The following is a 15,347-nucleotide window of genomic DNA, read 5'->3' on the forward strand; positions in this document are numbered from 1 at the left end:
CTAGTGCTTTTGGGGAGGAGTTAAACTAATATGGCAGGGGGATGGGAACCGATGCAGGGAGACAGAGGGAAATAGAAGGGGGGCAGAAGCAAAAGATAGAAAGGAGAATAGTAAAAGTGAGGGCAGAGAAACCCAAGGCAAAAAGCAAAAAGGGCCATGTTACAGCAAGATTCAAAAGGGGCAAAGTGTGTTAAAAAGACAAGCCTGAAGGCTTTGTGCCTCAATGCGAGGAGTATTCAGAATAAGGTGGATGAATTAACTGCGCAAATAGCAGTTAACGGATATGATGTGATTGGCATCACGGAGACATGCCTCCAGGGTGACAAAGGCTGGGAACTCAACATCCAAGGGTGTTCAGTATTTAGGAAGGATAGACAGAAAGGAAAAGGAGGCTGGGTGGTGTTGCTGGTTAAAGAAGAAATCAATGCAATTGTAAGGAAGGACATTAGCCTGGATGATGTGGAATCAGTATGAGTGGAGCTGCGGAATTCCAAAGGGCAGAAAACGCTAGTGGGAGTTGTGTATAGACCACCAAATAGTAGTAGTGAGGTTGGGGACAGCATCAAACAAGAAATGAGGGATGTGTGCAATAAAGGTACAGCAGTAATCATGGGCGACTTTAATCTACATATTGATTGGGCTAACCTAACTGGTAGCAATGCAGTGAAGGAGGATTTCCTGGAGTATATTAGGGATGGTTTTCGAGACCAATATGTCGAGGAACCAACCAGGGAGCTGGCCATCCTAGACTGGGTGATGTGTAATGAGAAGGGACTAATTAGCAATCTTGTTGTGCGAGGCCTTTTGGGGAAAAGTAACAATAATATGGTAGAATTCCTTATTAAGATGGAGAGTGACAAAGTTAATTTGGAAACTAGGGTCCTGAACATAAGGAAAGGTAACTTCTACGTTATGAGATGTGAATTGGCTAGAATGGACTGGCAGAGGATACTTAAAGGGTTGACGGTGGATAAGCAATGGCAAACATTTAAAGATCACATGGATGAACTTCAGCAATTGTACATCCCTGTCTGGAGTAAAAATAAAACTGGGAAGGTGGCTCAACCATGGCTAACAAGGGAAATTAAGGATGGTGTTAAAACCAAGGAAGAGGCATATAAATTGGCTAGAAAAAGCAACAAACCTGAGGACTGGGAGAAATTTAGAATTCAACAGAGGAGGACTAAGGGTTTAATTAAGAAGAGGAAAATAGAGTACTTTTGTACACCAATCTCTTGTGCGGGATCTGGTCAAAAGCCTTTTGAAAGTCCAAATACACCACATCCGCTGGTTCTCCCTTGTCCACTCTGCTAGTTACATCCTCAAAAAATTCCAGAAGATTCGTCAAGCATGATTTCCCTTTCATAAATCCATGCTGACTCGGTCCGATCCTGTCACTGCTTTCTAAATGAGCTGCTATTTCACCCTTAATGATTCATTCCAACATTTTCCCCCCTACTGATGTCAGGCTAACCGGTCTATAATTACCCACTTTCTCTCTCCCTCCTTTTCAAAAAAGTGGCATTACATTAGCTATACTCCAGTCCACAGAAAAAAGAGGAAGCTTGCAGGGAACATAAAAACTGACTGCAAAAGCTTCTATAAATATGTGAAGAGAAAAAGATTAGTAAAGACAAACGTAGGTCCCTTGCAGTCGGATTCAGGTGAATTTATAATGGGGAACAAAGAAATGGCAGACCAATTGAACCAATACTTCAGTTCTGTCTTCACAAAGGAAGATACAAATAACCTTCCGAATGTACTCTGGGACAGTGGGTCTAGTGAGAATGAGGAATTGAAAGATATCCTTATTAGGCGGGAAATTGTGTTGGGGAAATTGATGGGATTAAAGGCCGATAAATCCCCGGGTCCTGATAGTCTGCATGCCAGAGTACTTAAGGAAGTGGCCCTAGAAATAGTGGATGCATTGGTGATCAATTTCCAACAATCTATCGACTCTGGATCAGTTCCTGTGGACTGGAGTGTAGCTAATGTAATGCCACTTTTTTGAAAAGGAGGGAGAGAGAAAATGGGTAATTATAGACCGGTTAGCCTGACATCAGTGGTGGGGAAAATGTTGGAATCAATCATTTAAGGGTGAAATAGCAGCCCATTTAGAAAGCAGTGACAGGATCGGACCGAGTCAGCATGGATTTATGAAAGGGAAATCATGCTTGACGAATCTTCTGGAATTTTTTGAGGATGTAACTAGCAGAGTGGACAAGGGAGAACCAGTGGATGTGGTGTATTTGGACTTTCAAAAGGCTTTTGACCAGGTCCCGCACAAGAGATTGGTATACAAAATCAAAGCGCATGGTATTGGGGGTAATGTACTGACATGGATAGAGAACTGGTTGGCAGACAGGAAGCAGAGAGTTGGGATAAACAGGTCCTTTTCAGAATGGTAGGCAGTTACTAGTGGAGTGCCGCAGGGCTCAGTGCTGGGACCCCAACGCTTTACAATATACATTAACGATTTAGATGAAGGAATAGAGTGTAATATTTCCAAGTTTGCGGATGACACTAAACTGGGTGGCGGTGTGAGCTGTGAGGAGGATGCTAAGAGGCTGCAGGGTGATTTGGACAGACTAGGTGAGTGGGCAAATACATGGCAGATGCAGTATAATGTGGATAAATGTGAGGTTATCCATTTTGGGGGCAAAAACACAAAGGCAGAATATTATCTGAATGGCGGCAGACTAGAAAAAGGGAGGTGCAACGAGACCTGGGTGTCATGGTTCATCAGTCACTGAAAGTGGGCACGCAGGCGCAGCAGGCGGTAAAGAAGGCAAATGGTATGTTGGCCTTTATAGCGAGGGGATTTGAATATAGGAGCAGGAAGGTCTTACTGCAGTTGTCCAGGGCCTTAGTGAGGCCCCACCTGGAATATTGTGTTCAGTTTTGGTCTCTTAATCTGAGGAAGGACGTTCTTGCTATTGAGGGAGTGCAGCGAAGGTTCACCAGACTGATTCCAGGGATGGCTGGGCTGCCATGAGAGACTAGATCAACTGGGCCTTTATTCACTGGCGTTTAGAAGGATGAGAGGGGATCTCATAGAAACTTAAGATTCTGATGGGACTGGACAGGTTAGATGCGGGAAGAATGTTCTCGATGTTGGGGAAGTCCAGAACCAGGGGACGTAGTCTTAGGATAAGGGGTAGGCTATTTAGGACTGAGATGAGGAGAAACTTCTTCACTCAGAGTTGTTGACCTGTGGAATTCCCTGCCGCAGAGAGTTGTTGATGCCAGTTCATTGGATATATTCAAGAGGGAGTTAGATATGGCCCTTACGGCTAAGGGGATCAAGGGGTATGGAGAGAAAGCAGGAAAGGGGTACTGAAGGAATGATCAGCCATGATCTTATTGAATGGCGGTGCAGGCTCGAAGAGCTGAATGGCCTACTCCTGCACCTATTTTCTATGTTTCTATGAAGCAGGGGAGAAACAGGTCGGCAGCTTGACAGATGCGTACGCAGAACTTGGTCGCTTGGAAAAAAATCACGCATGCACAGAACTTGGCCTCCAAACTTTGCCGAGTTGAATGGACTCCAACGCCCGCTGAACCCCGCTGTCGCCCGCTACATCACCATGAAATTCACGGTGGAGGATCTCAGCGGCAGCGAGCTGTAAAAAAAAAAAAATGAATGAAGGGCCGCCCGAATATCGCCGAGAAACGGGCTGCTGCGGGACATCATCAATTTCGGGCCCCTACTATTTCCGGAATGTATTTTGTGTCTCCCGTGAAGACGGCTACAAAATATTTGTTTGATGTCTCTGCCATTTTCTTCTTCCCCATGATAATTTCTCCTGTCTCTGCATGTAAGGGACCCACGTTTACTTTTGCTCGTCTCTTCCTTTTTACACAACTATCGAAGCGTTTACGTTTTTTGCTAGTTTACTCTGATAATTCTTTTTATCTCCCTATCAATTTCTTGGTCCTGCTTTGATGAATTCTAAAATCCTCCCGATCCTCAGGCTTACTATTTTAGGCAACATTATAAGGCTCTTCCTTTAATCTAATTAACTTCTGTTGTTAGCCATACTTCGACCATTTTTGAAATAGCGTTTTTATTCCTTAAGGGAATATATGTTTCTGGTGAATTATGAATGATTTCTTTAAATGTTAGCCAATGCTAATCTACCATCATATAATCTAGTTTCCAACCTACCTTGGCTAGCTTGCCTCTCATACCGAGGTATTTTGTTCAGATTTAAGACCCTATAATAACATAACATAAGAAATAGCAATAGGCTATTCGCCCCTTCGATCCTGCTCCGCCACTCAGTAGATCATGGCTGATCTTATACCTCAACTCTGCTTTCCTGCACTGTCCCCATATCCCTTGATTCCTTTAATATCCAAAAATCTATTGGTCTCTGTCTTGAATATACTCAACGACTGAGCCTCTACTGCCCACTGGGGTAGAGAATTCCAAAGATTCACCACCCTCTGAAGAAATTTCTCCTCATCTCAGTCCTAAAAGGCAGGCAAGAAGAGTGACACATGCATCTATTTAAACTACCATACAAACTAATCATTAAAAGTTATTGCTATGTGCAGTCGTGGAATAGAAATAACTTGTGTTGTGAATTTGTTAATTTGTTTGCCTCTGCCAGAATGAAGACTGTTCATTTCCACCTCCATCAGATCAGCTACTTCTGTCCAACTCTCACCCCCATTGGAGCTGAAAATTTCATGTGCCTTTGTTACCAAAAGATTTCACGTCTCGAATGCTGCGCTTGATGGTCCCCTACACAAACTCCAACTTGCCTAAAAATCAAACGGGAATATGCTATTCTGTACTAGATCACGCTCATCTATTACACATCTCAAGCTGAAATCCACTGGCTCCTCATTCCCCAATGTATTGATATTTAACATTCTTGTTCACATTTGCAAAACTCTACGTGGTCTTGCTCCACCCTTCCTCTGAAACTGCCAATGTCCAGACTCTCATCCTGTACTCTTCTGACTCTGCCTTCCTACAGACCATCTTTCTTCTTTTCCCTGTCTTTTCCCCATCCCAATTCCTTTCCTCCACCATTAGTAGCTGAGCTATTTTTGTCTGATTGTGCTCCTGTGAAGTGCTTTGGAATGTTTTATTACATTTAAAAGTGCTATATGAATGCAAGTTGTTAAGCTTTCAGCACCATGGCACTGTATGTTGGAATTCACTTCCTGAATCTTATGTGCCTTGCTACATCTGTCCCCAATTTTCTAGCGTCACCTGAAGCCGATTTCTTCATGACTCCTTTGGTTGGTTACTTACCCACACTCAACACCAGCTGCTCATTCTCCTCTTGCTACTCATTGCTTTCTGTGATCATGTGGGATTCAGGGAACTGTCACATTTTAATGCTCCAATCTCCAATGACATACAGTTCCCTTGATGGCTTGGGTTAATGAACACCGATGTGATGCGATACTGGTGTAAACAGGCCAATGATGTCCCAGGTGGTCTTTGCTGAACCGGTCATGATGAGTTCTGTATTTGATCAAGGCAGGGTGGGGAACATAACTCCGGGTTCCTACTTCTGATTGGACATTGGTTAAGGACAGGATTGGGCTAACTTCCATGGTCGAATAACTTAGTGACATTTGCTGTTTAGGATCACAAGTGAAGACTAGCTGTTGGGTGAAATACAAAATTGCTGTTGGCAACCATGGAATAAGGATGGGAGAAAACTAGAGAGAAAATTGCTGCCATATTCTTCAATGCGGGAGGTGTTGATCTTTTTTTCTTCGTCAAATTGAAGGATGTTGGTACTGGGGAATGGAACAAATCAGTGTTGGCAGCAGACCTTGGCTCCCTCTACGCGGGCTCAATCTTGAGCAGCTCTCCTGCAGCAGTGTGACATTTTTTTCCATTTCTCATGTCCTGTGGCCTTTCTGAATATGAATGCCAATTAGTGCTGAATTTGGGACACTTCTATGAACTAATTTCAAATAGAACCTCTACAACTAGCAGGAAGTAGACTTTCCTTTTATCTGGGCAGGATTTGAGCCCAGCTCTGGAGTGAAAGGCCTGTTCTTAACTCACTGCTACTCTATTTCCCCCAAGGGATGTATATCTTTGTAGTAGTGCTTGAGGGTATCAAAGCAAAGTTATCTTGGTTAGTAAATCTAAAATTTGTGAGGTCCGAGCTGGGGAAATGAGCATTTTCCATTTTCGGCACTTGTATGAACAGTCAGTCCCAGGCCAGAATTGGGTTAAAAGTGAATGAATTAAACTCCCTTAATTGTGCCCCAATAATATGCAGATTCCAGAGAATTGTAACCTGATTACATCACTCAGCCTTGAAGTTGTTGGTGCACAACATATTGTGATCATTGTTTACAAAGTGGCAAATCCCAAGTGTTGCTCCTTCCCAGATTCCTGGAAATTTTTCCGTACACCAATTCTAGTCTTGTTGAATTTTATAATTCATGAAAGTAAAAGTACTATGTGCAAACTAATGTAGAGACACACAATGTAGGCTATGTAGCCGTCAAATCATTTGTAAAATGATCTGTTGGGAAATGTCTATTCGCGATTAGTACTGTAGTTGCCTAAAATCAGAAATTGAAAATACTAGCCTTGCTGAAAGACATTGGTACCTAAGACTGAAAAGAGAAAGAAGGTAAAATTGGATAGTTGATTCGATTCAGAGGGATTCATTTACGCTTGTTTTAATGCAATACAAGAGAATGATGCAGAACAGGTGAACTGATGCTGTGCTGGGTTTCAGGGTCTGAGAAAAGGCAGAGAAACTGAATATGGGAAGTGCTGCGTGTGCAGTAAGTGTGTAGGCTGAGAGTAAAAGCAAAATCTGCAGACAGGTGGTGGTTTGAGGGCGTGAATCAACTCCAGAAGATTGTCGTTGACCCCTTCCAATTGGGTTTTATTCTCTTACTGTTGTGTTGTATACTGGGGAAGATGGTGCAAGCCTTTTGCAAAGACATGTGCGATTGACCCATGTTGACTTTGTATTTCTGTAGGTTCTGTTCCCATTTCCTCAGGTCGACGTGGGGGTGGTGGAAAGGCAGACAGACAGAGTGCTTTAACACCACTCTTGTGCCATGTCACATGTCACCACACTGTACCACTGCACTGGTAGATAGTAATTTTCCTGCAAAAAGCATTGATTTGAGCAACGTACTATTCAGTGTGGCATATTTATGTGGGCGGTTGAGGCGCATAATTATAAAACCATTGTGACATCTTAAAAAATGAATTTCAATGTCTTTTAACACTTGCATGTAGATGTAAAGGGAGGGAGAGAAAATTATTTTATTTTGATCTGAATAATATGCATACCCTTATCCAGGCTTGCACATCATAAATGAAAGAACGCAACTAGTGACATGGTCTTCCATCTTGCTTTGCCATAGGGTAGCGGAATGCAGACTACCACTTGCTCATGTACATGGGCAGGTTGTGTGCGAGGCGAGGTTGGGTTCCGTATGGCTCCCGGGCGAGGGTGGGTTCTGTCGAGAGCGGAGTTGTCAAATCTGCTGAGTAGTGTCCTGACACCCAGTGCACTCTCACACCCTGACCTATAAGGTGGGGGAGTGTTTCCTTGAGCTGTATTTCTTTATGTCAAGACAGTGTTGCTATCACAGGCTGCATGCCTGCAATCTTGGACAGGGAATGACATAGTGAAAATTATTGGGGTGTTGGGAATCATTCCCCCCACCTCCTTCCCATGAGTTTTTTTTTGGTGGTTTGATCTTCTGTTGTCCTATCCCATGCATTTCTGAAAAGGGAGGGAGAACAGCCAGTTGTCGTGGTGCACATTGGTACCAACGACATAGATATAAAAAAAAGGGATGAGGTCCTACGAGACGAATTTAAGGAGCTAGGAGCTAAATTAAAACGTAGGACCTCAAAAGTAGTAATCTCGGGATCGCTACCAGTGCCACGTGCTAGTCAGAGTAGGAATCGCAGGATAGCGCAGATGAATACGTGGCTTGAGCAGTGGTGCAGCAGGGAGGGATTCAAATTTCTGGGGCATTGGAACCGGTTCTGGGGGAGGTGGGACCAGTACAAACCGGATGGTCTGCACCTGGGCAGGACCGGAACCAATGTCCTCGGGGGAGTGTTTGCTACTGCTGTTGGGGAGGAGTTAAACTAATATGGCAGGGGGATGGGAACCAATGCAGGGAGACAGAAACAAAAGACAGAAAGGAGATGAGTAAAAGTGGAGGGCAGAGAAACCCAAGGCAAAAAACAAAAAGGGCCAATGTACAGCAAAATTCTAAAGGGTCAAAGTGTAATAAAAAGGCAAGCCTGAAAGCTCGGTGCCTCAATGCGAGGAGTATTCGGAACCCAGGAGAGGGCTCTGAGCTAGTTAGAGTGGGTGAGAGCGCAGATGAACAGGACCCCAAGAAAGAATGCAAAAGGCAGAAGGCAACAGAGCAGCGTAGCACTGGGGTAAGTGTAAACCACAAGGTGATCGGAAGGGACAATATGTATGAATATAAAGGGGCTGCAGGAGGGGTCAAAATTAAAAATCATGGTTTAAAAACTAGTATTAAAACACTCTACCTAAACGCACGCAGCATTCGAAATAAAGTAAATGAGTTGAAGGCACAAATCATTACAAATGGGTATGATTTGGTGGCCATTACAGAAACGTGGTTGCAGGATGGCCAACACTGGGAATTAAACATACAGGGGTATCTGACAATTCGGAAGGATAGACAAGAAGGGGAAGGAGGTGGGGTAGCTCTATTAATAAAGGATGATATCAGGGCAGTTGTGAGAGATGATATTGGCTCTAATGAACAAAATGTTGAATCATTGTGGGTGGAGATTAGAGATAGTAAGGGGAAAAAGTCACTGGTGGGCGTAATTTATAGGGCCCCAAATAATAAATTCACGGTGGGGCGGACAATAATCAAGGAATAATAGAGGCATGTGAAAAGGAACGGCAGTAATCATGGGGGATTTTAACCTACATATCAATTGGTCAAATCAAATCGCACGGGGTAGCCTGGAGGAGGAATTCATAGAATGCATACGGGATTGTTTCTTAGAACAGTATGTTACAGAACCTACAAGGGAGCAAGCTATCTTAGATCTGGTCCTCTGTAATGAGACAGGAATAATAAACGATCTCCTAGTAAAAGATCCTCTCGGAATGAGTGATCACAGTATGGTTGAATTTGTAATACAGATTGTGGGTGAGAAAGTAGTGTCTCAAACGAACGTACTATGCTTAAACAAAGGGGACTACAGTGGGATGAGGGCAAAGTTTACTAAAGTAGACTGGGAACACAGACTAAAAGGTGGCACAATTGAGGAACAGTGGAGGACTTTTAAGGAGCTCTTTCATTGTGCTCAACAAAAATATATTCCAGTGAAAAAGAAGGGCGGTAAGAGAAGGGATAACCAGCCGTGGATAACCAAGGAAATAAAGGAGAGTATCAAATTAAAAACTAATGCGTATAAGGTGGCCAAGGTTAGTGGGAAACTAGAAGATTGGGAAAATTTTAAACGACAGCAAAGAATGACTAAGAAAGCAATAAAGAAAGGAAAGATAGATTACGAAAGTAAACTTTCTATGTTACTATGTTGCGCAAAACATAAAAACAGATAGTAAAAGCTTTTACCGATATATAAAATGGAAGAGAGTGACTAAAGTAAATGTTGGTCCCTTAGAAGATGAGAAGGGGGATTTAATAATGGGAAATGTGGAAATGGCTGAGACCTTAAACAATTATTTTGCTTCGGTCTTCACAGTGGAAGACACAAAAACCATGCCAAAAATTGCTGGTCACGGGAATGTGGGAAGGGAGGACCTTGAGACAATCACTATCACTAGGGAGGTAGTGCTGGACAGGCTAATGGGACTCAAGATAGACAAGTCCCCTGGTCCTGAAGAAATGCATCCCAGGGTATGAAAAGAGATGGCAGAAGTTATAGCAGATGCATTCGTTATAATCTACCAAAATTCTCTGGACTCTGGGGAGGTACCAGCGGATTGGAAAGCAGCTAATGTAACGCCTCTGTTTAAAAAAGGGGGCAGACAAAAGGCAGGTAACTATAGGCCTGTTAGTTTAACATCTGTAATGCGGAAAATGCTTGAAACTATCATTAAGGAAGAAATAGCGGGACATCTAGATAGGAATAGTGCAATCAAGCAGTTGCAACATGGATTCATGAAGGGGAAATCATGTTTAACTAATTTACTGGAATTCTTTGAGGATATAACGAGCATGGTGGATAGAGGTGTACCGATTAATGTGGTGTATTTAGATTTCCAAAAGGCATTCGATAAGGTTCCACTCAAAAGATTACTGCAGAAGATAAAGGTACGCGGAGTCAGAGGAAATGTATTAGCATGGATCGAGAATTGGCTGGCGAACAGAAAGCAGAGAGTCGGGATAAATGGGTCCTTTTCGGGTTGGAAATCGGTGGTTAGTGGTGTGCCACAGGGATTGGTGCTGGGACCACAACTGTTTACAATATACATAGATGACCTGGAAGAGGGGACAGAGTGTAGTGTAACAAAATTTGCAGATGACACAAAGATTAGTGGGAAAGCGGGTTGTGTAGAGGACACATAGAAGCTGCAAAGAGATTTAGATAGGTTAAGCGAATGGACTAAGGTTTGGCAGATGGAATACAATGTCGGAAAATGTGAGGTCATCCACCTTGGGGAAAAAAACAGTAAACGGGAATATTATTTGAATGGGGAGAAATTACAACATGCTGCGATGCAGAGGGACCTGGGGGTCCTTGTGCATGAATCCCAAAAAGTTAGTTTGCAGGTGCAGCAGGTAATCAGGAAGGCGAATGGAATGTTGGCCTTCATTGCGAGAGGGATGGAGTACAAAAGCAGGGAGGTCTTGATGCAATTGTACAGGGTATTGGTGAGGCCGCATCTGGAGTACTGCATGCAGTTTTGGTCACCTTACTTAAGGAAGGATATACTAGCCTTGGAGTGGGTACAGAGACGATTCACTAGGCTGATTCCGGAGATGAGGGGGTTACCTTATGATGATAGATTGAGTAGACTGGGTCTTTACTCGTTGGAGTTCAGAAGGATGAGTGGTGATCTTATAGAAGCATTTAAAATAATGAAAGGGATAGACAAGATAGAGACAGAGAGGTTGTTTCCACTGGTCGGGGAGACTAGAACTAGGGGGCACAGCCTCAAAATACAGGGGAGCCAATTTAAAACCGAGTTGAGAAGGAATTTCTTCTCCCAGAGGTTTGTGAATCTGTGGAATTCTCTGCCCAGGGAAGCAGTTGAGGCTAACTCATTGAATGTATTCAAGTCACAGATAGATAGATTTTTAACCAATAAGGGAATGAAGGGTTATGGGGAGCGGGCGGGTAAATGGAGCTGAGTCCATGGCCAGATCAGCCATGATCTTTTTGAATGGCGGAGCAGGCTCGAGGGGCTAGATGGCCTACTCCTGTTCCTAATTCTTATGTTCTTATGTTCACTTGCTTTGGTGGTATTGTACAAATCTGCTCCCAGACTTCAGCTAGCACTCTTCCATTAGGTGTGAGACTGCCGTGGGTTGTGCGATGCTCTTTTTATTTTAAAAATTAATCTTATTCCATCCCTTTCCCTGCAGACATAGCTGTGACTGTGTTCTTGCTTTGTGGGGAAATTGTAAGCTTGAAACCATGATCCAACAAGTTTTAAGTCAAAGCAGGATTAGAACTGTACGGTGGTAATCTAGCAGATAGCTAGGGGGGTGGGGGAAGGAGTGGGGAAGAGAGATCTTTCAGAGGAATGACTGAAAGTAAAATTATTCATTGAATTTTGTCAAGGAGTGGAATAACAGCTTGACCTTCACTGTTCTGAACAAAAAAAAGCTAAATTGCAAGTAAAAAAAAGACTTGCATTTATATAGCACCAGATGTCTCCAAAGCGCTTTACAGCCAATGAAGTAATTACAACAGTGTCTACACTTCAAAATGTAGGAAATGCAGCAGAAGCAAGCTCCCACAAACAGCAATTTGATAATGACCAGATAATCTGATATCTTGGTTGAGGGATAAATATTGGCCAGGACCCTGGGGATAACTCACCTGCTCTTCTTTGAAATAGTATCATCGGATCTTTTACGTCCATTTGAGAACATTTGAGAGGTTTAACGTCCCATCCGAAAGACAGCACCTCAGACAGTGCAGCACTCCCTCAGCACTGCACTCGAGTGTCAGCTTAGATTTGCGTGCTGAAGCCCCTGGAGTGGGACTTGAACCCACAACCTTCTGACTAAGGTGGGAGAGTGCTACCCACTGAGTCACAGCTGACACACAATGCAGACTTGCTGGAGGAAATTGTTATTGTTGAACATCTTAACTCTTCATTAGTCCTTTTGGGGTATTGTATTTCCTTGAGGCGTGCACAAAGTCTGAATTTGCTTTTGGTATGCCAGTCTGCAGGGGCACTTCAAGTTTAAAATGTCTTGGGCTATGATTGACGGGGATAATTCCATGTTCAGTTTGGTGAAGATAATGGATGCAGAGTAAACTCAAACTTACCCTCGCAATATGCCTGAACACTCCTACTTAGCTGTCCCTTTCCCATATGGCTTCTCTAAGTGAGATTACCAATTATTGCTGAATTGGAGCATCTTTATGCTATGTCCATTTCCAGGAGGAACTGGAGTTAAATTCTTTTTATGTAGGGCCTTCCAGTCATCAGAGGAAGAAGACGTTCATTCCATCAGTCAATGTTGGATTTGGACCCAAGTCCTGAAGGTGAAAGGATTGTGTGTCAGACAAACCCTCAATCATTCACTTAATTCTGGATGTTGCTGTTAGTTGATCGAATTGCTCCATTTTCCCCAATGTATATCATTTTTCCCTCTTGGATTTTCTACTTTTGAATAGTAGACATCTGGGTCTTAATTGTACAATTTTGTAAAAAAATGTACTTTCCATACACCTCCTGTTTAATCTGTTTTCAAGTAATTACCTTGACTAGAGAATGAGATGACCTGTTAGGTTGTGCTGATGTTCCTCTGTAACTAGCCTCCAATAGGTGTGCAATGTCTTGGTGTACTCGTGCACTGTCCTGTCTATCCACATATGTGGGGGTTGAGGAGGACAGAAAAAGTCTAATTGTATTACTAGAAACGTGTGGTCTGCTGCCTCCATCTATGCACTACCACCGAATATTCAGTGATCAACTTTAATACAAGCTGCTTACACTCTTTGTGATTGCATCAACCCTGTTCAGTTCTGCAACCCTTTCAGCTCCAGAAAGTAAGTGAGTGATTTAAATTGAGTCATTTACTTACAGCTTCCTTAATGGGGTTTGAATCCCAGAAGACTCCCATTCCACATTGGAACAGTTGTCTTCTCTAAAATGACAGGCAGTAGATTTACTTCAGCCTGCAACTACAAATTCACAGCTGCTGGTTGTGGCAGATTTCAAAGTCTTTATAAAATTATTACTGATCATGATGTACTTTCAAGCTGCTTCATATATGCATATATATGACTCCCAACTTCTTTCCTTCCCCTTTTCTTCGCTCCTCTCCTTTCGCTCTTTCCCTTTCACTCCTCCCCCCGCCCCCTTCAGATGGGGGTTTACAGTCTCAGAATAAGGGTCGGCCATTTAGAACTGAGATGAGAAGATATTTGTATACTCAAAGGGTTGTGAATCATTGGAATTCTATACACCGGAGGTTGTGGAGGTTCGACCGTTGACAATATTCAAGACAGAGATCCCGATAGATTTTTGGATATCAAGGGATATGGGGATAGTGCAAGAAAGTGAAGTTGAGGTAGAAGATCAGCTATGATATTGAATAGCTGAGCAGACTCGAAAGGCTGAATGGCCTACTCCAGCTCCTGTCTCTTACGTTCTTGTATTCTGACCTTTCCTTCTGAAGCATATTTGCACTAAGCTCTTAATTTCAGTCTCAACCCCAATGGAATGAGTCGACAGTAATTGAGCAAAGACATCACAATGCACTGTACTGATGAATACTGTTTTGATACACATCGCAACATTACATTTGGGAACTGTGAAGAAAGATTAGAGAAGGTTAAGTTTTACAGTCTGGAAAGAACATGGTTTGGGTATATAAATAAGGCAACCTCAGATTATTACTTCAAAGTAAGCCAAGAAAGTAGAACCAGCGGACAGGTAGGCATGTCAGTAGAGGCGAAACATTGGGAATGCTCAAAATACAGTTGAATATTATAATGGGAGAACTGGGGACCTCGAGTGATGATTTTTGATTGGCCGAATGGTATTTTATCACTCACGGATTTTCTTTTTGCTGTGCGTGACTAACATACCGTGTTGGTCTCTTTTTCATTGAGAGAAACCCAGTGAGTACAATAGTCTCATTACTGTAGGGTCCTGTTTTGTTGTTTGGAATTATCCACAATAATTCCATATCTTCTGCCATAGTTCCATTTACAATGCATTATTGTGAAGGTTGGTGACTCACATCTAGAACTCTGCAGGTGCTATGTGGAGAGCAATTAGGAATTGGCCAAGAGCACTCTCCCTCTGCTCTCTTCCAACCTCACACTCTGTGCAATATGTATAGTGGGACACTGGCTTCTATGTGGTGATCCCCAAAGTGGTGCAACTGAGATTAGGAGCACAGTGTCAGGGTTTGCAGGTGCAAAGAAATGTTTCTTGCCCCTGGTGCTACATGATTAATTGCTGAGATTTTTTAAATTGCATGCAGAGATTGTGACTAAAGATTCTAATAAATGAACCTAAACTACTATAACCCATCTATTCCCTGGCTGGGAAGTCTAGAACAAGGGGTCACAGTCTCAGGATACGGGGTAGGAAATTTAGGACCGAGATGAGGAGACATTTTTTCACTCGGGGTGGTGAACCTGTGGAATTCTCTACCTCAGAAGGCTGTGGAGGCTAAGTAACTAAATATATTTAAGAAGGAAATGGATAGATTTCTAGACACAAAAGGCATCAAGGAGTATGGGGGAAAAGCAGTAATATGGTGTTGAGATAGAGGATCAGCCAAGATCATATTGAATGGCGGTGCAGGCTCGAAGGGTCGAATGGCCGACTTACTGCTCCTATTTTTCTGTGTCTTCATAATGTAATTGTTGGATTTGTTCTGTTTCCTAGGCACTTTCAGGGGGTGCAATCATTGTTCGCGGCCAGCCACGAGGAGGACCCCCGCCCGAACGGCAGATTAACCTCAGTAACATTCGTCCTGGTGCCTTGGCACGACGTGTTGCTCCAAATCAACCTGAAGCCAAGGAAACTCCTGACGAGGTGAATTCTTGTTTTAATGTGTGCCTGTTCAGGACAACATTTACTTTGTGAGGTTACTTAAACAATAAGCAGCGCTGCATTAACATAATGGCACCTTGACTGATTTGACAGAACAAGTTCAAAGAGGTG

General features: G+C 43.0%; 1 protein-coding gene across 1 annotated transcript in view; it reads left to right on the forward strand.

Annotated features, from left to right (window-relative positions):
* The window catches only part of snd1 (staphylococcal nuclease and tudor domain containing 1), a 1,067,139-nt gene that overhangs the window by 17,862 nt on the left and 1,033,930 nt on the right, over positions 1-15,347 (forward strand). Inside the window, exon 2 of the mRNA XM_070897262.1 lies at positions 15,069-15,218. Coding sequence (XP_070753363.1) covers positions 15,069-15,218 — 150 coding nt within the window. The remainder of the gene's footprint in view (positions 1-15,068; positions 15,219-15,347) is intronic.

Source organism: Pristiophorus japonicus, chromosome 13 (genome assembly GCF_044704955.1).
Source record: "Pristiophorus japonicus isolate sPriJap1 chromosome 13, sPriJap1.hap1, whole genome shotgun sequence".
Lineage (NCBI taxonomy): Eukaryota > Metazoa > Chordata > Chondrichthyes > Pristiophoridae > Pristiophorus > Pristiophorus japonicus.